Source organism: Hemicordylus capensis, chromosome 2 (genome assembly GCF_027244095.1).
Source record: "Hemicordylus capensis ecotype Gifberg chromosome 2, rHemCap1.1.pri, whole genome shotgun sequence".
In the NCBI taxonomy this organism is placed as follows: domain Eukaryota; kingdom Metazoa; phylum Chordata; class Lepidosauria; order Squamata; family Cordylidae; genus Hemicordylus; species Hemicordylus capensis.
Window position 1 is genome coordinate 267,797,881 of NC_069658.1, and position 25,217 is coordinate 267,823,097.

Here is a 25,217-nt window from a genome sequence, read left to right on the forward strand (position 1 = left end):
GATAAAGAGATTGTCCAGCAAAAATAGGCTGCTTGTCTGGCCAGCTCAGGACTGTATCTCTGACTGTCAGCAGCTCTCCTAGGTCTTGATTGGAGATCTTTTCCAAAAGATGCTAAGATCTTTGTAATTAGAAATGCCAGGGGTTGAACACGAGCCCTTCTGCAATCCATGTTGCCTGCTAGTTAGCTTGACACTTTTAGTACTTGCATGCATTGTTTCCTCTAACAGGAATTCTCAGATGTTGTTGACTACAACTCCCATAATCCCCAAGCAAAAGCCATTGCAGCTGGGGATTCTGTGAATTGTAGTCAACAACATCTGGGAATCACTGTTAGAGGGAACGCTATTTGCATGGTATCTTAAATCAATCTATGCTATGAAGGCTAGATACATTAATGTTAAGAAATTTTTAAAAAACCCAATATTGATGATACATTTGTACTGTTTGAAAGAGAATCCTCTTCCTCTAGGGTTGCCATATTCAAGCTTCCCAAATCTGGGTGGCCTAATTTGCACATTATGCAAATCATGTTTATTTGACAGATTTGTATACTTTGCCCTCCCATGTGATTGGATCCAGAGTAAAATCCTGGCAGCACATTTGAAATCCATGTAAATCTGGGTGGAGTTTAGCAGCTGGGTGAAGGAGCCAAAATCTGGGGGCTACCCTAAATTCCGGGGGACATGGCAACCCTATCTTCCTCATTTGGGGAAGCGAAGCAATGTGACACTATCTAGACAGACATTTGGCATTACTGATCAATGTAAATTAACTCAAGTTGCTTCAGGAGAGCTGTGATTAAATAGTGCACCATTGGCCAATCCAGTTATATGAATCTGCAAAGAAAATGAAAAGTCTGCTTTGAGTTCAACAGTGAAATGCAAACCATTATTGACTTCTTGGTTCTTTCTAGGCTGGAGGATACGTAAGAAATATTTCTTAATGAAGATTAAGAACCAACCAAAAGAGCGGCTAGCATTAAGCTGGGCAAGTTTCCTTTTTGGGTTTTGTTTTCATTATCAAAATTACATCACGTGTTACCAATATCACCTTTGAGTTTCTCTTTTGTGCCCATCTATATATCCATAGTCATTTTTAATACTCTCTGCCCATTTTGGTTGTAGTTATGATGCTGATTATGTTGTGGGAATTTTCTGTTGCAGCAAGTAGAATGAGGATTATTACCATGGTTCACAGCTATGATCTTTGCAAGTCTGGCCTGGCACAATATGCAATTTTCACAGTCCACTGACCTCGTGAACCACAAAACAGATTCTCAAGACCACATGGAACCTGTTCTCTATCCTAGTCTGTCTGCCTATGAATTGCCAAAGCTTTTTTTAAATGAAGCATTTGAATGATTGATTTCTGTTACTCAACACAAATCCAAAGTGGTAGATAAATGCAGTTCTGTTGTGCAAAAACAAAACAAAACAAAACAAAAAAAACCCCAACAACAAACAAAACCCCAAACCCACTAAAACCAGTGAGTATGGATGAACCTAGTCATAGACATCTGAAAAGATTAGGAAAGAAGAGGCATAATGAAACCACTTTTGCTTACAGGTGCATCTACAGGTATCATTTGTAGATGTAAAAGCTTATTTGGCAGATGGTGCGTGGGCGGGCAGGCAATATGAGTGCCCAACGGATGTGCTGGCTGGTTGCATCTCCTCCTCCCCCCCCCTCCAACCCACCAGCCCATGCCAAGCAACTGGATGTTGAGGAGGCTCTGATCTCTGCCAAAACACCGCACAGCACTCTGGCTCTGAATGCTGCCAGAATCATTGCTCTTGCAGGGCCAGCAATTCACAACTGCATGGGTGCATCAAAACACCCTCTCCCTCTCTCCCCCCATTTCAGAGCCACTTAAAATGCATGATCCTCAGAATAAGCTCACTGTGCAGGGTGGAGGTTGGGATCCATATCAGTGCTGTTGCCTTGATGTTTCTGGAGCAGTAATACTTGAGAGTCATGGAGGAGGTAGCAGGAATGGCATGAATCACTTTCCCATGGCATGGCGATTCACTAAATGGGGCACTTCTTGACTAGAGGACTGTGGCTTGTTATGTTCACCCCTGCTATAAGAATGGGGAGTGATACACTTAAAGAAAAACTTTGCAGAAAATGCAGGAACTACTAGAGTGGATGAGAGATTTACTTCTGCAGGTACTCCAGAACACACTTTTCAGAAGGAGCTATTCTAGTAGCTTCAGCAAAGCGTTTTTCAGCATATCATGTAATTAATTTAGTAACTGTTTGTATTTTCAGGCTGACCTTGGCCCTGACAAATACCTGTCGGATAAAGATCTTCAGTGTGCTATGAAGCTTCTTTCTTCATGTTCTGTGAGTGGTTTCTTGATTAAAAACCTATCCATGCACTTGCATCAGCCCATATGACTGCCTCTCCTTCTGTGCCCCATTTTAATTGTCAAGATAAAACCTTGAACTTCCTTCCAGCCATCAGGCTCAAGTTTCATGGGAGCTTAGAGAGATCTTCTTGGTGGCTGCTCCACAGCTGTGAAGCTCCCTTCCCCATTACAATAGCTTACCTTGAGCTTCTTCTGAAAGTGTTTGATTCCCCGCACCCCCTATTTAGTCTGTTCCTTTAGGATCTTTGGGGTTAAGCTGGAATGTGGAGTTTTAGGTTTTATATATTGATTTTCATGGCCATTTGAAGTCTTTATTTAGAAATATTGTTACTTGCCCCAAATGCTTGGGGTAAACTTTAGGTGGATAGCGAGTAATTAGACACATGCACTATAATACTTGTCTAAAGTCTAATGTGACTCAGCAAGCCTTGAAGAAAACTCAGTGGGCTTTGAACAGCTTTGACGAATTATGTTATGCCCACCCCCTCCATCCCTAAAGCACACCTGGCATGTATGTGTTTAGTGAGAGGGTGCATGGTTGCAGAGAAGAATATGAGATGTGGCCATGTAATTGCTCTAGAGGTGAAGTCATGTGTGGCGGATTAAGGACTTGTGCTTAGACACACAGTATGGTCCATGTAGAATGAACTTCTGGTGCAGAGCTTTGTAGGTCCTCCCACCAGTTGGCTTTGTCCTAAGTGAGCATTGTGGTAGTGAGCATGAATTGTCTCCTTTGCTAAGCAGGGTCTGCCTTGCTTTGCATTTGGATGGGTGACTCCATGTGAGCACTGTAAGATATTTTCCTTAGTGGATGGGGCCCTAGCTCAGTGGAAGAGCAGAAGGTCCCAAGTTCAGAAGGTCCCTACCTGGCATCTCCAGGTAGGGCTGGGAGAGACACCTGCTTTGGAGAGCCTTTGCCAGTCAGTGTAGACAGTACTGACCCAGATAGACCAATGGTCTGACTCGGAGTAAGGCAGCTTCCTATGTTCTTCTGTAACTCCTGGGGCACTTGTTTGTAGTGCAGAGGTTCAAAGCATAGAGGTCCAAATTACACTGATGAGGTTGTGTCAGCCAACACATCTCAAACATTCCAGAAATAAATTGCTTTTAATGGTCACTATTTAAACAAAACAAAAGGTCTTTGCTGGGAAGCAATAATCCTTTAAATGTGAGCAATCAGCCATGCATTAGACATTGTCAGCCTCTCTTATCTCTCTTTTAAATTAGTTTGGACAGTCACTTGACTAGCTTTCCTATTATGCGGTGATATAGTTGCAATTTCTGTTGGCATCCATTTGACATGTGATCATGTGAAAGATCACAAGAGCTGGTGTTGTTGTATGGTGGCTAAGAGGCTGAGCTGTGAATCGGGGCTTCCCCAGTTTGCATCTTCCATTTCGTATCCACTTACTAGGAGGCCTTAGGCAAGCCACTCCCTCCCAGCCTCCACTCTGCAGCTGCAGTATGGGAGTAGTAACAATAATTATCTTACAGGTTGTTGTAAGGATTACGTTAACATGATACATATGAAGCACGCTGCACACTCCAAGTGCAATACACGTTGTTGTTGAAAGGAGTCAGGCATGTTAGCTAAACATTTGTTGAACAAACCAAACTTCAAAAACCCTGGATTGCCCAAAGTAAGATGTGCAGGGAGTGAGATATTCAGCAGACCCAGTAACTCCTTATCCCTGCAATAAGCTATATTTCCTGTGGTTCCCATAATTATGGTGACTGTATGAAAACACTATGCAGTGACGAAAAATGGTTAGTTGGTTCAATCCTAACTGGCTGTTGAGATTAGTGGTTTGGGCAGTGAGGGTGGGCAAGACAATGTAACTTACTCTTTCCGAAATAGTTTTAATATTAAACTCCTCCTATATAAACCAAGTTATGCATGCTTTTGAAGAAATGCAGCCATGCTGCTTAGTTCAGCTGATCTTGCAATAATATAAGACACAGAAGTTTTCATAATACTGAGTGCAATTTACCAGCTGGTATTTATTGTGCAAATGCCATTCCAGAATGCTCTCTGGAAAAGAATAGTCATTATGCAGGATTGGTGTATGCCACTTGGTATTGAATGTGCCCATCTTCCCTGAGATTGCTCTGGATAACCAGGCATGCTTGTTGATTGCCACACTTAGGAATATAGGAACATAGGAAACTGCCATATACAGAGTCAGACCATTGGTGCATGTAGCTCAGTATTGTCTGCACAGACTGGCAGCAGCTTCTTCAGGGTTGCAGGCAGATGTCTCTCTTAGCCCTATCTTGGAGATGCCAGGGAGTGAACTTGGAACCTTCTGCGTACAAACACACAGATACTCTTCCCAAAGCAGCCCCATCCCCTAAGGGGAATATCTTACAGTGCTCACACGTGTGGTCTTCCATTCAAATGCAAACCAGGGCAAACCTTGCTTAGCAAAAGGGAGAATTCATGCTTGCTATCACAAGACCAGCTCAAGATTATAGACCAGCTTAAAGCTGCTCTGGTAAGTGCCTGCTTAATCTTCTGAGTGGGCCTCTTTTTTATATCATGGTGAGATCAATAATAGCTAGGAGAAAAACCTATGCAGATTTTTGCATGGCTTTCTTCTAACTTTAACAAGTGCCATAAGTGTACAAAGTGCTTTACAGAGTAACTCAAGTCATATGCAGTTTACTTGTAATGCAAAGGAAAGGAGAAATAAAGCAAAGTGACCAGCTCTGGAGAGCAAGAACATTGAATAAGCCATGGACAATCAAACTGTTTAAGCAAACGTAGAATGTATTTAGTATAGCATACATTCAGACATCTAAAAATAAGCCAAAAAAAGCACTCTATTTTTAAAATAATGGTGCAGCATAAGAAGTTAAATGTCATAAATCGGGCATCAATAATTATTTCATTGATTCTGACATGTACTGTGTAACACTTTTCCATAAGCTGAGCCCTTGGTTTTCAGTCACAGTGTAGCCCTGTTTGTACATTATGTTGTATGGGCATACGGGTGTCTGTACACATGTACATGTATTTGAGTGAATGAATATACATGTGTTCATTTAAAAAACTAACTTGGATATAGGCCCCCTCAAATGCAGGGCACGGATAGGAAGTATTTGACTATACTGTATATGCACTGAACATATATAAATCTATGAAATAATGTGTGAATAGCTGTACGTGCATTCAGCTCCTTACATGCAAACACTCTACACAGATTGTATGAGTGTTGAGCATAATGTGGGATTAGGGCTTGTATATGCCTGATAACTGGTCAGCCAATGTGAGAAATTCCTACCTCCCATCTATTTATTTATTTAATCTCTCTATCAAATGTACTATATGTTCTACATTTGACATCCAATTCTACCCTCAAAAACAGCCTTGTCTGGTAAGTTACTCATTTGTTCAAGGCTACTCTGTAAGTTTCACAACTGGGGCGGATAGTACTGGTTATAAGAGTCGTGCGGCTACCACTGAAAGCAGCGGTCCAGCGTAATCGGAGTCATGTTTGTTAATGGTCAATGGACCTCTGGTCTCGTGTCATCTCCTCTTTCCCCTTAACATCTGATAGTTCAGAGCTCATGGTGGAATGTCACCTCCCTAATAGTCTCTGCTATTTTACTTTTGTCTGCCACTTGTGAGGGTGAATATGCTCTCTGAGGGCAGTGGCCTCATGCACTGGGGATTCCTAAACAGGCAGAGGTTTGGGGCATGCAGTAGCTGTTTGGTGGCAGCTACATGCAGGTTTTTGTAATGTCTAGTCCCAGCCTCAGTAGTGATCAGAATCCAGGTCCCTGGTCAAGTCTTATTATACTTTGTCGTCTAGCATGGGAAAGCCTTTGATGTAGAGTGGTATCACAAACCTATGTTTGTGCAGCCACTTGACGCTTTTAGTATGGACTAGTTAATCTGAATTACACAGAGTGTGACAAACAAGAGGTGATCGGTCGAAGTTCTTGTTTATCAGTTGTTCTAGTGATTCCAGGAATATTAACACAGATGTCCGTGGCAGGAAAGTGCGATTTAAAATCAGACAGGAAACAAAGAATAGACCCTTCCTGTTACAAATTGCATTCCAGAAACAAAGAATAGTATAGGCCAAAGGTTGTTTGTTTAACAACTGTGTTAGGCAAATGAACAGTCAATACTGGTATACAAGAAGTCATGTGGCAATATTCTCCACAGCCCCCCTTTCTCTGAGTAAATCGGTCTAGACCTATTCTTGATTTTATTTGGACGACTCAGGAAGAAAAAGTTCACACTCCTCTTCCAACCTTCTTACTTCTCTTGCCAGTTGTGGTGTTGGGCTGTGTGTGATCAGGATTGGGACTGCAGCAATGAAGGAGAGACCTAACCCTCTGTCCCACACCACAGTCATGATGAAAATCCTCACCTGCCAGCTGTTTGCCCTGGGAGGCAGGCTACTGTTGATGCTAATTGGAGTTTCCCTCCTGGGGCAAATAACAGAATAAAGAAATTTTCTGATAAAGGGAATAGTTTTTGTTGGGACCACAGCACAAGGAGAAGGTGTTATACCACTACACTGCAGCCCTGATCACCCTCTGTGGTTGCTTTTTACAAAAGAAAAAAAACACAAAAACTGTATGTTCTGTATGTTTAACATTTGTCTAATTTGGCCCTGGTCACCTTAAGTGGCGCAGCGGGGAAATGCTTGACTAACAAGCAGAAGGTTGCCGGTTTGAATCCCCGCTGGTACTATATTGGGCAGCAGCAATATAGGAAGATGAAAGGCATCATCTCATACTGCATAGGAGGAGGCAATGGCAAACCCCTCCTGTATTCTACCAAAGAAAACCACAGGGCTCTGTGGGCGCCAGGAGTTGAAATCGACTTGACGGCACACTTACCTTAATTTGGCCCTGAGAGATGCTCCTTTGTTCATTTACCTTTTCTAACTCCAGCTGGATTTAAATGCAAATTGAAGTCAGTCTCCAGTTTTAGCCCAGAAAATAAAGCTTATTCGATAAATAGGTGTACAGGTGAGTGAGTGAGTGAGTGAGAGAGATCAACATTTTAACTTAGTCAGAATCTCTGCATTCTGTTAGGTGAATTTCAGCAAATCCTGGGGTTTAGTGAGACCTAGTTAGCATATGTATCAGGCTGCAGTCTTATGCACACAGACTTGGGAGCAACTTCTGTTGAACTCATTAGAATTTTGAGTAAATGTACATTGGATGGGAGTTTTGGTTAATACAGTATTTTATTTTATTTTTTTACAGCATCCTTACATTTACAAAGTCACTTTTGCAACAGCCAGTGAATCTTCGGCACTGGTAATTAGACCATTCAGTGAAAAAGGAACACTAAAGGACTTGATATATAAGGTATATCTTTTGCTCTTGAGACATCAATAGCATCGTATTGAGCATGTATTTTTATGGCTCCTAGATCAATTTTTCTTAACTTGCATGTAAAAATAAATACTACTTGAAGTAAAAATACATAGTGCTGGTGTGTGGTTGAAAATAATCATAGTAGCAATTTATTTTTAAAGGCAAAACCAAAAGATCCATTTTTGAAGAAGTACTGCAATCCGAAGAAGATTCAGGGTCTTGAACTTCAGCAAATTAAAACATTTGGCAGACAAATACTAGAGGTAACTTTTTATTTTTATTTTTTCATTGTCTAAAATATGTTTGCAGTTAAGGTGGACAGACCACGTAAAAAGCAGTGGAAAAAATTGCGTCCAAAGCCCAGTTTACCCTGTATGATGCCCAAATGCCCAATTTATTCCTTACAAGTTTGTCAGGTTGCAAAATCCAGATGAATTTTGAAGAAAAGATCCATGAGTGGGACAGGCGTTGAAGAGGAGGGTCTGTAGCTCAGTTGTTCTAGGTTCGATCTCTGGCATCTCCCATTTAAAAGGCTAAGACCGACTGCAGCCAGAGCTCTGGAAAGCTGCTGCTATTCCCGACAGTCCTGGGCCAAGCAATGGCAGAGCTATGGTGTGACTTGGCAGAAGGATGCTTCATATGTTCAAGAGGAGAATCTGATCTCCTGCTTGCATATCTCTCCTGCATTTCTTTTTCCTTCAGGTTTACTAAGGGTAAAAAAGATACTTGCTGTTAGGCATACCTTTCCAAACAAAGTACTTACTTTCCCCAATACAGAAGTCAATCTCCGTGTTGAAAGACGTAATGTGTGAAACAGCCTCTCAATGTGTCGATACATTCCGAAGGTTGTGAACCATGCTCGATGCTACACACAGATACAATGAAACAATCCAGGATATACATGTGTATCTTGTGGGATAGAGCTGGCTTTTGAGGGAGGGAGGAAAGATACCTAGATTATTTACACTTTCTAAAGAAACTCAAATGTAGTGAGACAGGAAGGGATATCTGATACTCGGAAAATAAGCGTAAAAGGTGAATGGACAATGGGAAGTGCAAAGTGGAATGTAATTGTAACAAATAAACCTTGCACCCATCATTGAGGGGAAGCTTAGATTGAATGTCCTGATTCTGAAATTTGTGGGGAAAGGTGGGAAGCATCTTTGGAAAGGCACTAAAAGTCATAACAGGGTGGATTTATCTCTCTCACTTAAAATGAATTCTCTGTGTTTTGTCTCCTAGGTCTTGAAGTTCTTGCATGAAAAAGGATTTCCATATGGCCATCTTCATGCTTCCAATGTAATGTTGGATGGGGACACATGCAGGCTACTGGACTTGGAGAACGCATTGCTGGGGCTCCCATCCTTCTATCGGCCTTATTTTACACAGTTCCGTAAAATTAATGTACGTTCGGACACATTTTTGTGCATGGGTTTTTTTTTTAATGAATGTGAGCCAGTACCACTCTTTGTGTTTAGGGGTTCACTTCAGATTCAAGGCAGTTGGTTTGCAGGTGGGAATGGAGGTTAAGGCTTAATATCTTTTGGGCTTCCCAGAGGCATCAGGTTGGCCATTGTGGGAAGGAACCAGGATGCTGGACTAGAAAGGTTTTTGGTCTGGTCCAGTAGGACTCTTCTTATGTTTAGGTACAGGAAGGAGAGATTGTGTGTGTAATAATAAATTACCTTTTAAGCCTGTTACTGCAGAAAACCACAGGGCTCTGTGGGCACCAGGAGTCGAAATCGACTTGACGGCACACTTTACCTTAATCTTTACTGCCATCCCAGTGATTCTGTAGAGAAGTTCAGCCTCCTAAGTTCTTTAGTTGTTTAGATTCTATATTTTATTTGCCATACGAAGCTATACCATCTCCAGTGCCTCACTCTCTGTTTAGAATTTTTATCCAAGAATAACCTTGGATCCTACTGTTTCTTGCCGTTCCACTAGATTTTCATTATATCCACTATATCCATGTTATCATTTTCGGCTAAGCACTCCAGCAACTCCATCTTGGCTCAGACTTCTAACCAGGCTTCCCTCTAAGGTGTGCATGTGCATACCAACCCCCGGGCCTCAGCACAGCCATTTCTGGTGGGCATGCAGTCCCTGCTGCGCCCACCACCGGTGCCCAACTGCCCGGCACCCCATTTCCCCAGCCAGGAAGGGAAGTATTGCCCCATTTCCTCCTCTCCTCAGCTGGGCTGCTGCCGCCACTCCATCTCTCTCCCCCTGCCACCAGGCTGAGCCTTGGCTGCTGCCTCCTCCAGACAGAGTAGGATGGAGGGACTGGAGGAGGACTGGAGGTGGAGATGGCTCCCCCCCACTCCTGGCAGCCCAGAGAGACTGGAGGTGGGGTAAAAAATGGTTTAAAATGTTTGCGCACCTAGCTGTTTTGCGATAAGTTAATGACTACCATATTGGTGTTTCCCCTAACTTTTTGTCTTTGGTTATTTAAACTATTGTGTTCTTGTGATGCTGAATCAGATTTTAAATACAAGGGGCAGTAGTACTTTAAAAGGATTTATATTCTTTGTTTACAATAATATTCATATGCTGCCGTTTCATGAACTGTGTTTTCTGTATTGGTAATGAAGTAGTGCAATTGCTAATTATATGAGTGCATAGTTTGTTGTTGGTTTCCTATGGAAAATATATGTACGATCTGCATTATTTATGTAGGCTTTACATTTGAAATGGGACAGTCCTGTTTCTGGGATGGTGGCACAAAAGTTATCCAAGAGGTGAAGGCTTGAGGGGGAAAATGGAGCGGGTCACTTCTTGCCTGAAATGAAGCCGGGTGAAGATTAGGAACTGTTAAGATTTGCCAGGGGTTGCTGTCCTAGAAGCCTGTTTAAGTGCTCACTGTCAACAAGAAAATCACAGCAGCACATAAAGTGGCTCACCTCTGATTTATTCATAAACCTCACATGAGCACTTGGCTTTGTTCTTGCTCTAGTAAAAGGAACTGATTCCATTAAGAACAGGAATAAAGAGCTTCTTGCATGGTCCAGAAGTGAATAACACTTTACCTCAAAGCATGATCTCCATTCCCAAGATCTGTTGTGTTACAGTTGACTCTGCCTCTGTGTTTATTCTTGGATGAATTGCTAGAAGTTACAACTAATAACAAACTCTGTAAAGCTTCTTGATTAAATGGGAACTGTGTAGCTGGTATTCGGGTTCTTCTGCCTTTATTGTTCAAGATGAACTCAATGACTTTATTTCAGAATAGTTTAGCTTTAGTGGTGTTTGTTGCAAATTAGAAAAATGAACTGATTTCACTAAAACTGGGGTGAAAAATCTTACCTGTAGAAAATGCAGATGGACGTTAAGGTTAAAAATGTTTGCGTGGCGCATTAATTATTTTGGGGGGCCTGGGGAAACTAAAGGCAGGGAAAAGATTCTGTGTGTGTGTGTGTGAGAGAGAGAGAGAGAGAGAGAGAGAGTTAGAGTTATGTGTGCACATCGCCTTATTTGTGCCACCCAGAACAAAACTCTTTCCGCTCACTGGTGATAAAAATTGGAGGGAACACTGCTTCTAACGTTTGCATATGAACACTTATAATTCTTCTGATTTGGGAATTTTTTCAGATATGAATGTGCTAAGAAAGAGTAGTTTTTTTCCGTAGCTTGTATCATCTTTTTGGCACATATAAGTAAACATCCATAGAACATTAGTGATGCAAACAGATGTGGTATTTATGTGATGTGATATACAGGTGTTCTAGCAATATGTTATTTCTCCCTTCCCTCTTTGCAGACTCTAGAAGGTGTTGATGTACATTGCTTTGGTCACTTATTGTATGAAATGGCATATGGGAGACCTCCAGACTCTGTTCCAGTGGATACCTTTCCTCCTGCACCATCTATGTCCATAGGTCAGTAACTTCTTGTAGCAACATTTCAGCCTAGTTCAAACAGAAACTTGAATTGTTGGTGTTTCTTTTATCCAACTTAGGGCTTGCCCAGACAAACACCTTCTCCAATCACTTTACTGATTCACAGTTCTTGTGACGCTATTGCTTAGAGCAAAGGGTGAGAGATATGAAAGTTTCACGTACTTCTGAGAGCCCAACTATACATTATGTTAAGCATGTAATTGGTATTGTGTGTCTGCACACACTTCTTGACACATTGGCGAGCATGGTGGAGTGGAGAGAAGATTTCAAAGACCACCATGGAGGGAAAGGATTAGTTGTGTGTGTTTTTATAATTAAGAATATTTATCCACCACTTTTTTAATTAAGAAAAAAATAGTTCTCAAAGTTTACATTTTAAAAAACCAATAAGAGTTCCCTCTCCACCCACATTGTGATCCTAGTCTCTTCCTCATCTGCATCTACTTTCTCCCTCCCCCCCGCCCATACTGGAAATAAAACCCAAGAATACAGGGACCAATGATATGCCTAACGTAACCTGTAGTTTGGCCTGGAGGCTCTCTCGTGCAGTCCACTTGCTTTGGGTAGAATAGACAAGAGGTGGGGTTTAACAATGATTTCACTATGGTCCTTTGTGTGGAGCAAGTACATTATCTTTAGAGCAGGGGTAGGCAGCCTTGATGCTCCAGCCATTGTTGAACTACAACTCTACAGTGATGGGAGCTGTGGTTAAACAGCAACAGGAGAGCCAAGGTGGTCTATCTCTGCTTTAGAGTAATATTTCTCGAAACAAGATGGCCCTCTCTCAGGGTGTGCAGATGGCTTCTGTCTACCCCCCCCATTCCCCCCTGCTAAAATGCCAGCAAAATCAAGGCAATAAAGAGTGCTGCATGTCCTTCCCCTTCAGCCGATTGTCAGTGCTTGGGACCAGTTGGGCAGCAGTCCCCCCCGCCCCCCCCCCAAACATTTTGCTTTGCAAGAGTCTTTTGCTGAAACGCCTTAAAACGTGCTGTGGAATTGAGTAGTGACGTTTTCTGTCTCCTTGTCCCTCTTTCAATCTGTTTGTCCTTGAGCCAACAGTGGATGTTCTTAGGTTAACTGCCTGCCTTTACGGAAAAGACTATGCCAGTTGTTTTCTCTCATTAGAAGGCTCAATGTGGCCAAAGGCAACAACTCCAGTTTTTATGTTGGCTTGCAGTTACTTTGAGGTAAATGCAGCAGTTACCTTTGGGATGGCAACCTCCAGGAAATAAAATGTGCTTGTAAATCCTTAAAATATTCTGACTGGCACTCTTGTCCTCTTTCTCTTTAGCCATCCCAACATGAGTGTGTGTTGAAATGCCTGGTGTAAATATCTACTGCATGTGGATTCTGTATGTCTCTGTAAACTAGGTTCCTGCTATAGTTTGAAGGGGTTAATGCATCCTCTCTTCTGTGGTGCCAAACCTGAACATCTGGTCTTAAAACAAAAACCTGCAAGGCCTGCACATGTGGATGAGGTTCTTTTTTTCCTTCAACTTCATTTTGATTATTTATTTATTTTTAGTTACTGTCCTGGAATCCGTACTTTCTCCCGAAGCCATGAAGAATGGCATGCCAACTGTCTCCCGGCTTTTACAAATGCCGTAAGTCCTCAAGAGTTGAACAAAAGCTTCCTTTCCTTCACAGTGCAAACTAGAGGCTCTCATGGTTTTGTTTGGATGGCCCACTTTGTCATTAAGCCCAATGTTTGGTCCCTTTATAGAGCAACTAAGGCCTGTGTATGTAGCTGGTTGAATCTCAGTCTCCTGGATGTAGCTTCACATAGCAAGCTGTTGGTGCAAAAGACCTCCCTTCATGGAGGCATGCAATTTCAACCATTGCATACCTGAAACTGACATTTCTGCAGGTGTGCAGGGAGCAGCTTTGTGCAAATGGCTTGCCATGTGTACCTGCAATCTCCAGAAGCCTGTACAAAATATTTAAGATGAAAAGTATCTTGTAAGCAGAGATGTGCATAAACCGGTTTTCTCAGTTCGGTTTGAGTTAGAGCTGGGCTCAAACTGGGTGCTCTGGGTCGAGTCGCGTACCGGTCGAGCCAACCCATGGTTTGGCTTGAACCATGCTCGAGCTGGTTCTAAAGGTTCAGCTACAGGGGAAAATGGGGATTCAAACTGCCCCATTATTCCCTGTGGGTTGGTTCTCCTAGGTGCTAAATAGGTTGGGTGGTAGAGCCCCATGGGTGCCAACTACCACCCACCCCGCAAGGCAATAGGACACTCAGGTAATTTTAAAAGAATTTTTGAGTTTTTCCAGATCCCCCCCTCCCCGCCATAGGGAATAATGGGGGTTTGAAGCAGCTCTATTATTCCCTGTGGGTAACACCTAGGTACTCCCAAAGCAGGTTGGATAGTCAGGCCCCATGGGTGCCAACTACTACCCAACCTGCAAGGCAATAGGGTGCTCAGGTTATTTTTTAGGAATCTTTATGTATTGTAGATTCACTGTTGTGACATAACTTCTTGGTAGGGATTCCCTATGAAGAGCTGAGCCTTTGACCTCGAGCTGGCTTGACCTCGAGCTGGCTTGATTCCGAGCCAGCTTGCACACCCCTACCTGAAAGCCTACATGCAAATACTGGTCTGTATTAAAAAGGGCTCAGTATGACAGTGCTTGCTACCTAGCTTTTGAAAATGCCTTTGCTTTTCTCCCCTTTCAGGTTATTCAGTGACGTCTTTCTAACAAATTCAGAAAAAACACAGTTTAAGGTACAGTTGGATGGTATTGATGGCAATGCCTTACCCCAGTTCTAGCATATCAGGCAGTTTTTCTGTCATTCTACTTTTTCTACAACAGTAGAGCTCCACAAATACAGCTCTACTGTTAGCTTCACTCTTCTAATGGTGAAAGGGACAGGGTTACCGAAGAGAGTGCTGCCTTCTGTTCCTCACTACTCATTAAAATCACCAGGAGAGGTTCCATCTTCAGCTTCCACCAAATCATCTGGCAGCAACTCAGGATCAGGCCTTCTCAGTAGTCATTCCTGAGCTGTGGAACATGCTCCCTGTGGAAATACATAGGAACATACAAAGCTGCCATATACTGGGTCAGGCCATTGGTCTATCTAGCTCAGTAGTATCTACACAGACTGGCAGCAGCTTCTCCAAGGTTACAGGCAGGAATCTCTCTCAGCCCTATCTTGGAGATGCCAGGAGGGAACTTGGAGTCTAGATATTCTTCCCAGAGTGGCTCCATGCCTCCATCCCCTAAGGGGAATATCTTCGAGTGCTCACACATCAAGTCTCCCATTCAGATGCTACCAGGGCAGACCCTACTTAGCTACGGGACAAGTCATGCTTGGTACCATAAGACCAGCTCTCCTCTTCAAGGCCCTACATCTGTAGAAGCTTTTAAGAGAGCTGTAGAAACACAGTTTTTAAGCCTGGCTTTTAGCAGTTCTAAATTGTTTTACATTGTTTAACTTTGAAAAAATGTTTTGTTGTGAACTGCTTAGAGCTGTCAGGAATAATGACTTTTGTTTTGTAATAAACAAAAGATGCATATAACCTGAAGAGGAAACTGCAGTATGTTAGCAGCATGTTTCAGTTCTCTCCCCAAAACTACTGCAGCCCCCTAATTGGCCTTTCCTCCTGACATTTGAGGCTCTCAGCTACTTTACCTACAATTCTTCTTCTAGCTCTCCATGGTCTGTGCAATCTTCAGTGTTGATTGGCACAGTCTTTCCTCCTCCTCCTCCTCCTCCTCCTCCTCCTCCTCCTCCTCCTCCTCCTGCTCCTTCTAGACTTCTTATTTCTGCAACAACTTGTTCTTACTCTGCTAACCCGTGTCCTCCTTCAAAATCAACCCACCAGCTCTTGGAATGCTTTCCCTGAGCCTCCATAGATTTTATCAGAACTTCAGTTTGCCACCAGTCAAGTTGCCTTTTCCTGCTTCAGACTTTTTTTTTGTGAATGGAGGTGATGCCTTGCTCCTGCTTAGACAGCCAAATTACTGTAAGCATGCTCCCTGCTCTAATTGGGGTGAACTGTTTGAGCTTTGAGGGGTGAACTGTTTGAGCTTTGAGGGGTGAACTTCCTGTTGGCCACCAAACCCTGTCCAGTTTTGAGAGGAAGTTTGCATGGCTATCAGGTATAATCAGTAGATTCTGTGACCATGCTATGAAACATTTCCTTCATTTTTCAGATTCCTACTAAGTTAAAAGAGGCACTGAAGACTGCCAAAGAATGCATAGAGAAGAGGCTACTAGAAGAACAGAAACAGGTAACTTTTGAACCTTTCTGTTTGTACTGATGGACTCCCAGTCAAACTGATGGTGTTGGATTCATAATAACTATGTATAAACACTAAGCACAGAAAATAATATATGAAAACCATTGCCTGTGTTTTAAGGGACCAGACAATTCCCATCACTCTTGGGATGAAACTGATTATCTAGAGCCATTTCCATCTGTTTTCAGACCTGCTTTTGGTATGAAAACTGCCTTGGTTGCCTTTATGGATGACTCGTGCCAGCAAAAGAGCAGGGCGAATGTGACGCTTCTAATTCCTGTGGACCTCTCAGTGTTGTCCAGTACTATGGACCATGCTATCCGTCTAGATATTTACAGTACATCCGGCCTCCCACAGTAGCCACAGCTAAAATACCTGAGTTGGGGTGAAGATTAATACCATCTTGTCCCCACAGCCTTTTCTGCTGCTTGGAGATGTGGAAAAGAAGAGATGGCAGCCAGGGGTTGCCCTTAGATCTGCGGCCCAACAGAGGAGAAGCCCCACCCCTTGCTAATGTTCTCGCTGCCAGGCTCTTCCGGTGGCATTTTTCTTGGGGGTTATTTATATCGGACTTGCTGCAATTTTAAGAATTGCAGCCAGAAATGGGATTATTTTGTTTTTCTTTAATTGTGCACTTGTTTGCTTGTTTGCTTTCAATTGTTGGCAGGTGGGGGACACACCAAAACTTAATTTCATTTCTCTTCTAACTTTTAAAATTGCACTTTTGAGAAGCCTTTGCCTGAAAGGTGGTTTACAAATAGGCTCTGGCTGTAGATTGGGGGCACTGTGTGTCAGTGGTTCCACTCCTACTTGGATAGCTGATTCCAGAAGGCAGTCCTGGGGGACTTCTGCTTGACCCTGGGGCATTTGTACTATGGGGTCCCATAGCATTCTGTATTGTCTCTCATGAACATCTACACAAAACCACTGGGAGAGATAATGTGGAGAGTATGATGACACCCAAGCTTATTTCTCCTTTTCATCAGACTTGGGTGAAGTGGTAGAAATGCTGAACTGGTGCCTGGAATTTTATCTATCTATCAAATATGTAGACCACCCCAAGCTTCCGTCTCGGGTTTACAACAACATAAAGCAAATTAAACAAAAATGAAAACCTTAAAACAATTAAAAACCACAGTCAAGTTAAAAAGCCTGGGTGAAAAAAATGCGTCTTTAGAGACTTTTAAAAAGTTGTCAGAGATGGGGAGGCTCTTATTTGAGCAGGGAGCACATTCTAACATCTTGGGGCAGTAATAGAGAAGGCCCGTCCCTGTGTAGCCACCAGACAAGCTGGTAGCAACTGCAGATGAACCTCTCCGGATGATCTCAATGGGTAATGGGGCTTATGGTGAAGAAGATGTTCTCTTAAATACCTAGGGCCTAAGCTGTTTGGAGCTTCATAGGTTATAACTAGCACCTTGAATTTTCTCTGGAAACTTATTGGTAGCCGGTGTAGTTCTTTTAGTATAGAAGTAATATGGTCTCTCTGAGATTACCCATAGATCAACCTGGCTGCCACATTCTGTACCAACTGCAGTTTCCAGACTCTATACAAAGGCAGCACTACATAGAACTTGTTTCAGTAGTCAGGTCTGGAGGTTACCAGCATATCTACCACTGTTCTGAGGTCATTTATCTCAAGAAACAGATGCAGCTGGCGTATCAGCCAAAGCTGATAGAAAGCACCTCTGGTGATCGTCTCAACCTGGGACACCAGGGAGAGGTTTGTATCCAGAAGCACTCCCTAACTGCATATCTGTTCCTTCTGGGGAAGTGTGACCTCATCCAGAACCAGCAGATCAAAATTGTCTCCCGAGTTCTGATCCTGCACAATAAGTACCTCCATCTTATTTGGATTCAGTCTGTTTGTTATCCTTCATGCAGTCCATCACCACCTCCAGACAGGCATTTAGGGAGGTTATGCCTTCTCCTGATGATGCTGACATGGAAAAATAGATGTGGGTGTCATCAGCATACAGATAACACCCTGCACCAACTCTTCTGATGATCTCTCTCAGTGGTTTCATATAGATGTTAAAAAGCACTGGTAATAGATTACATAAAAATCATTAAACTGAAGCTCTGCCCTGATAAAACTTAGCTTTTGTTGGTAGGTGGTTTGTCTGACTGAGGAAGTGGTGTTCAACCTGTTTTGGATGGGTTTACACTCCCTTTAAGGGTCTAGGTTTGCAGTCTGGGAGTGTTGAATTCATTTTGGTGTTGTTTTTTAATATACACTCTCCTAAGAAGCTTGGGCTGAAAGGTGGCTAATACATTTTCTAAATAAAGAAGAGAGCTTGCCTTACAACTGGAGGGCCTTGAGCTTAGTGAAACAATGAAATTAGGTGGGGATATGTAATAAAGGTTCCTTGGCATCTAAGAAGCCACCAAAGTAAATGAATACAGGTGAAACTCGAAAAATTAGAATATCGTGCAAAAGTTCATTAATTTCAGTAATGCAAATTAAAAGGTGAAACTGATATATGAGATAGACGCATTACATGTAAAGCGAGATAAGTCAAGCCTTAATTTGTTATAATTGTGATGATCATGGCGTACAGCTCATGAGAACCCCAAATCCACAATCCCAGAAAATTAGAATATTGTGAAAAGGTTCAACAGTCTAGGCTCCAGGTGTCCCACTCCAATCAGCTAATCAATCCATAACACCTGCAAAGGGTTCCTGAGCCTTTAAATGGTCTCTCAGTCTGGTTCATTAGGAATCACAATCATGGGAAAGACTGCTGACTTGACAGTTGTGCAGAAAACCATCATTGACACCCTCCATAAGGAGGGAAAGCCTCAAAAGGTAATTGCAAAAGAAGTTGGATGTTCCCAAAGTGCTGTATCAAAGCACATTAATAGAAAGTTATGTGGAAGGGAAAAGTGTGGAAGAAAAAGGTGCACAAGCAGCAGGGATGACCGCAGCCTGGAGAGGATTGTCAGGAAAAGGCCATTCAAAAGTGTTGGGGACTTTCACAAGGAGTGGACTGAGGCTGGAGTTAGTGCATCAAGAGCCACCACACACAGACAGATCCTGGACATGGGCTTCAAATGTCGTATTCCTCTTGTCAAGCCGCTCCTGAACAACAAACAACGTCAGAAGCATCTTACCTGGGCTCAAGAAAAAAAGAACTGGTCTGTTGCTCAGTGGTCCAAAGTCCTCTTTTCTGATGAGAGCAACTTTTGCATCTCATTTGGAAACCAAGGACCCAGAGTCTGGAGGAAGAATGGAGAGGCACACAATGCAAGATGCTTGAAGTCCAGTGTGAAGTTTCCACAGTCTGTGTTGATTTGGGGAGCCATGTCATCTGCTGGTGTTGGTCCACTGTGCTTCATTAAGTCCAGGGTCAACGCAGCCGTCTATCAGGAGATTTTGGAGCACTTCATGCTTCCTTCCACAGACGAGCTGTATGGGGATGCTGATTTCATTTTCCAGCAGGACTTGGCACCTGTCCACACTGCCAAAAGTACCAAAACCTGGTTCAATGACCATGGGATTACTGTGCTTGATTGGCCAGCAAACTCGCCTGACCTGAACCCCATAGAGAATCTATGGGGCATTGCCAAGAGAAGGATGAGAGACATGAGACCAAACAATGCAGAAGAGCTGAAGGCCACTATTGAAGCATCCTGGTCTTCCATAACACCTCAGCAGTGCCACAGGCTGATAGCATCCATGCCAAGCCGCATTGAGGCAGTAATTGCTGCAAAAGGGGCCCAAACCAAGTACTGAATACATATGCATGCTTATACTTTTCAGAGGTCCGATATTGTTCTATTCTTCAATCGTTTTATTGGTTCCATGTAATATTCTAATTTTTTGGGATTGTGGATTTGGGGTTCTCATGAGCTGTACGCCATGATCATCGCAGTTATAATAAATTAAGGCTTGACTTATCTCACTTTGCATGTAATGCGTCTATCTCATATATCAGTTTCACCTTTTAATTTGCATTACTGAAATTAATGAACTTTTGCACGATATTCTAATTTTCCGAGTTTCACCTGTATCTGCTTAGTGAGACCACTTCATGAAGACGAGCATCAAAATAGATTTAAATTGGATATTGAAAAAGGCTTCCTAGCTGCGAATGCCTGTGACTTGCTTTGTCCTAAATCTCATTCTTTTCTTCTTCCATCCAAAGATTCACCAGCACAGAAGACTGACAAGAGCTCAGTCTCACCATGGTTCAGAAGAAGAGAAAAAAAAGAGAAAGATTTTGGCACGAAAAGTAAGTAGGATTGGGATACAAGATGGATAAACATACCACTGTTCCCCCCCCCATCTGTTTAGAGTGCCTTTCAATTGTTTTTGAAAAAGCACTGCCCCTTTTGAATATTCTCTCTGAATTTCTTTAGAAAAGCAGAGAGCAGACGTCTGTGTTGAAAGTCGAGCAGGCTTATAAAATTCACCATTTGTTCAAGCTTAGGGTGGTATCATTCCAACAACCCTGTGAGACTGGCCCAAGGCTGAGCAGGACTTGAACTCGGCTGCTCTTGATCCAAGCCTGACAATATATTTGCTATCTTACAATAATATCTGCAGTGCTTAATTTGTGAAAAGAAAAGAGATTGTTTGGAGCCTTGTCTCCTAATCTCAGATGTGTGGAGGTTGGCTATGGTTACTTATATTTGTTCCAGCTGCTGCTTAAGAGTTTTTTTGGAGGCCTTGATGTGCATCTTAAGTCCGGAGTCCATTAACCTGGCTGTCTTCAGCCTGCATTGTGTCTGCTGAGTATCTGCACTGCATAAAAGACCAGCAATGTTGGTGTATTTTGCATATTATTAGGAACAATTATGGCATGACCTTCTGTTCTAAGACAGATAATTCCTGCTTCTTGAAGTACAGTTTCCCATGAGAGCTGAAAAAAATGCAAACAGGTCAGGGAAAGATTATGCACAAGCAAAGGAATGTTTTCATCTTTCATCAACATAGACAGTTAGTGAGAACAATAATCCTGGTTAATGTTTGATAGGGGAAGATGGAGATATTAGGTCTCAACACTGTTTTTTGAAATTCCTCTGTTACGCTGAGCAACTCCATCTGTGATTAAGTACTGAAGGAGGTATTTTTATTATTCAGAAGGGTGCTAAGCAGTGTTCTCTCTAATTTTTTTCATCTGTGTGCTTTTAAAATTCTGGATGGCAGTATCAAGGCAGTGTGTGCGCACATGCATTTAGAGTGGGACCTTTCCTGATCATCAACCTGAGCAGGATCTAAAATTAACTGAGCAGACATTTAAAAAACATGTGAGTGCGCACACATGCCTTAGGGGGAACACTGGTGCTAGTGTAGAAGATTGAGAGCACTACTGAAATGCTTCTGACATCTTCCGTCAAGATTTGCACCTCTGCTGGTCTCTCTCTACTAGTCTCCACATGCTAATTTAAAGTATTATGATTATGTTGTCTTCTCGCAAGCATGAGAAGACAGGTTCCTGGCCCAAAGGGCTCTCACAAGGCACGAGGGAAATGGAAGCAGTGAGAGGTTGCAGAAGAATATGTGATTATTTACACAAATTGGTTACAGTATAGTATAGGGATTGGGAGGTTGGGCCAAAGACTTTGTGGAAAAACTAGGTTAACACATGTAAAATGTCAGAATGATTTGAAATGGGCAGTGGGAGGGGCAGTAAGTAAATTCACAGGTAACTAACCATCTGGAAGCTGTTCAATCCCTTCTTTTTGTGTCTGTTTAATGTCTCAAGAAATCCAAACGCTCTGCCTTTGAGAGTGGGGAAGAACAGACTATGAAATACAGCAACTCAAACAATTCAGGTAACTAATGATGCCAAGATGGGAGTCTTGTATTGACATATGGTGTTTGAGCAAGCTTTTTGTCCGTGAGTCTCACTCCCTGTGAATTGTATATGAAATGTAGAAATCTGAGTACTTCTATAACTTGAAACTAAAAATTATCTATGACAGTGTTGTCAGCTGACAGCCTATTTCTGGAATAGTGATTGTGGTGTTTTCAGTATTTCTTCTTTCAGTGAAGGAAGGTGTCCAGCTTGGGTTATCTGCTGCTCACTTGCTTCAGAGGCAGGACATTATAATAAGGCAAAGAGTTCCTATGAAGGAGATTCTCCCCGCCTCCTGTCCCCCAGTTTCCAGCCCTTTCTGTTCTTGAGACAGGCACTCACATGTTGGAGCCCTCTCCACCACCTGCTGGGGTGTGTGTGTGTTTCCTGCGTCTTCAAGCAGAAACTAATCTGAAAATAAAGCCTTTCCCCTGCCCCCTGGTCTCTCTCACAGCTAGGTAGGGTGAGGAGGGAGCTTGCCAGTCCAATTTTGTTCTGTTTGCAAAAGCTAGCAAAAGGATTCATTTCATCTGCTATGCCTTCAAATTGACTCAAGAAGGCTAGTTCAAAGCAAATAAGCTCTAAAGCAGACAAGGAGGGTGTTAAAGCCACTTCCCCCACGATTCTCTCCAAGGTGTCATCAGTTGTCACTAACTGCCCCAGCAGACCCTCCAGCATGGCAGAGGCAGTCTGCTACTATCCCATTGCTACCAGCTTCTTCCCCCACTAATGCCCCTGAGGCCCTGTGTTAGCTCTCAAGTGTGGTGGAACATCAAGGCACTGCCAGCCTTTTACCTTCCTGGTGGAGACCAGCAGCTCTATAGGCGACGCTGAGCACCTGCTCTCATGTCCCTTCCTCCACTGGTGACATCAGTCAGCAGTAGAGATAAACCTTTCTGTTGTGCTGCATTGGATATCTTAGCCTGGGCAAAAAAGGAAGTGGAGTCTTATCCTTGGATACCTTGAGGCACAGAAGGGTGTGTGTGGGGTTCTTGCCCTTTCATTCAAATTGTCTAGAATTTGAATGAAATATGGATAGGAGGTGCTTATCCCTTTATTCTTGGACTCTCTCTTCCAATCAAAATTGACCCTGTATCTTTTCCCCTGTGGAGAGAAAAGCCACTTAAGTGGGGGGCAATCTTGATATATATATTTAAAAGCCTGCAGGCCACGGGTTCAACAATCTCTTCCCCCAGCCCCTGCTAAGATCAAATGTGTATCATCCCACTACTGCTTTTCAGTTTAAATACACACACTTACATTCTTGAGATTGTCTAGTTTTGGCCCTCAGGGACTTTTTGGAAGAAGAAGAAGAAGATTTCTTCTTCTTCAATTTCTATATTGCCCTTCCAAAAATGGCTCAGGGTGGTTTACATAGAGAAATAACAAATAAGATGGAACCCTGTCCCCAAAGGGCTCACAATCTAAAAAGAAACATAAGATAGACACCAGCATCGGTAACTGGAGGTGCTGTGCTGGGGGTGGATAGGAATAGTCCGTAATTCTTTCTTTCCAAAGGTTTTTTAAAAAAATGTTGATGCATACCAATGGCATGTAGTGTGCTTTGTGACCCTGTTTGACTGATAGCATCCCCTGACTTGGTGAAACCCACCTGTAATAAATATCTTGTATTTTAGCTATGACCAGGAATGTTTCTTGCTGAAACTTTAGTCTCCTTTTTGGGCACATCAGCACTAGCTGATTACCAGGAGTCTGCATTTATTATGCATGCTCTGTGAGCACAGACAGCATTGGGGAATCTGTACAGGGACAATGCTGCCTTACTCTAAATTGCTGCACTGCTTGACCCAGTAGCAGCCTGTGGTGGGCTCTGTTTTCACTTTCCCCCATTATGCTATGCCAGGTTTCTCAGCTTAGATACATCCTCCCTCCTGTTGTAGTTTTGGCAAATTGACCATCTATTCCAGTGAGAGTCTCATTCTAAAACAAGGAAATTGATTTTGAGATTGCACTTTTTCAGCAACTGTGAATATTCCTTATTCAGCAGGCTCTGGGGCGAGTTCACCTCTGACATCACCTTCCTCCCCTGTTCCACCCTCTACAGCAGGTGAGTTAAGAGTCCCCATGCTCTCTGTCCATCTCTGTCTTGGTTTTGTTGCTAAGCAAAAGATGGCTCAACCTTGCTCTTTGTGTGGGAGAGGAAATTGCTGGCCTTAAAATCTCTTCTGATGTCTTTTGTTGCTTCTGCTGTGTAACCAGATAAAAGGTTCAGGTTCTGGGCTGTTTCTTAGTAATGCTGGAAATTGTTCCAGCTGCTTTGTTTACCAGCTTTCACGGTGATACTTCATGAGCTCTTGCTTCACAGCTTGCACTACCTTAATCCTGTTCGACTTCATAATAACCTGTGAGCCTTGTGCTGGGTTGCAAACAATGTTTGCAGTACTTAGATGTGTGTGGACTCCATTTGTACTCCATGCTGTTGTCACTCTACGGTTTCTTTGTGTGCACCCAGATTAACACCCCACATCTGTATCAACAATACACATGGCTGTTTGACATGTCAGTGAAGGTTCGCTGTGGAAAAGAGCTAGTTCAGGGAACTGACACAATTGATTTCCAGTGCGAAGGAAGATTGTAAACAATTCCATCAAAGAGTAACATCCTAGAAAGTCCCTGCTTCTAATCTCTCCTCTGTCATGAATTCACTAGATAATCTTTAAGCAAGCCACTGCTGTACTGGTGATGATATACTGACTTGCCCTACAGGATTCTTCTAAAGATTACAAAGATAATGTGTGTGAGGCACTTGGAATGCTCTGAAGTGCGATTTACATAAGTGCGAAGTATTTAGTCTGTGTTCTCAACTTCAGTCCCATAGCATCTCCAAAGACCTATCTATATGGGACTGGCTCTTCTATTGCAAAACAGTAGGAAATGTGCACATCTAGCTTTTCCAGAGAAATCTGGCAAGGCGGTCTGCACTGACTCTGTGAGGAAAGCTGCACAGGATGTGCAGGTTTATGGATAAACCTGCAGAGACTCCCCCTGGGACTCTTTCATCTTGCAGGGATCAGATGAATTTTAGTCTTGGGGAAAATGCATCCCATTTAAAGGCTCTCTTGTAGAAGTGCTAGGAAATATATTTTACATGAAATCTTAGAAAGCTGGATTAAAGAGCCTCCTCCAGTCCAAAGTCAATCATACTGAGCTAGATGATCCATTGATCAGAGTCTGTATGAACTAACTCCCTCTGTCCTTAGTACAGTGTTGGCTGTGGATTGAAGGTGGCTTTACTGCACCTAGCATATGAGGACTGACTGATAAAGAGGCAGCACTCATTTATGTGAAAATGTCAGATTCGTTTGTTTTTCAAGGAAGAGGCATGCTCCAATCATAAAATCAGCTTTCAGACATTCAACTAGACAAAATTTGAAAATCTGGGGGTGGGTTGGGTGGGAGATGTTGAGGGGTGTGAGAAGAAACATTGAAATCCTCATACAATAGAGTATGCTTTGGTGATGATGAAGTTTAGCCCAAGAGATTATCTGGATTCAGTAGGTTGAGTTCAAAAACAAATAAAGATTTATTA

At 42.7% G+C, this 25,217-nt stretch overlaps 1 protein-coding gene across 15 annotated transcripts in view; it reads left to right on the top strand.

Moving 5' to 3' along the window:
* Positions 1-25,217, top strand: part of PXK (PX domain containing serine/threonine kinase like) — an 84,282-nt gene that overhangs the window by 35,700 nt on the left and 23,365 nt on the right. For 8 of the 15 annotated variants that reach the window (XM_053288245.1, XM_053288248.1, XM_053288247.1 and 5 more), the window contains 12 exons: positions 915-988; positions 2,273-2,347; positions 7,603-7,707; positions 7,878-7,979; positions 8,959-9,120; positions 11,477-11,594; positions 13,141-13,219; positions 14,293-14,341; positions 15,777-15,854; positions 20,012-20,098; positions 21,575-21,644; positions 23,673-23,735. In XM_053288245.1, coding sequence (XP_053144220.1) covers positions 915-988; positions 2,273-2,347; positions 7,603-7,707; positions 7,878-7,979; positions 8,959-9,120; positions 11,477-11,594; positions 13,141-13,219; positions 14,293-14,341; positions 15,777-15,854; positions 20,012-20,098; positions 21,575-21,644; positions 23,673-23,735 — 1,062 coding nt within the window. The remainder of the gene's footprint in view (positions 1-914; positions 989-2,272; positions 2,348-7,602; positions 7,708-7,877; positions 7,980-8,958; positions 9,121-11,476; positions 11,595-13,140; positions 13,220-14,292; positions 14,342-15,776; positions 15,855-20,011; positions 20,099-21,574; positions 21,645-23,672; positions 23,736-25,217) is intronic. The other 7 variants (XM_053288246.1, XM_053288250.1, XM_053288249.1 and 4 more) reach the window with 2 other exon arrangements.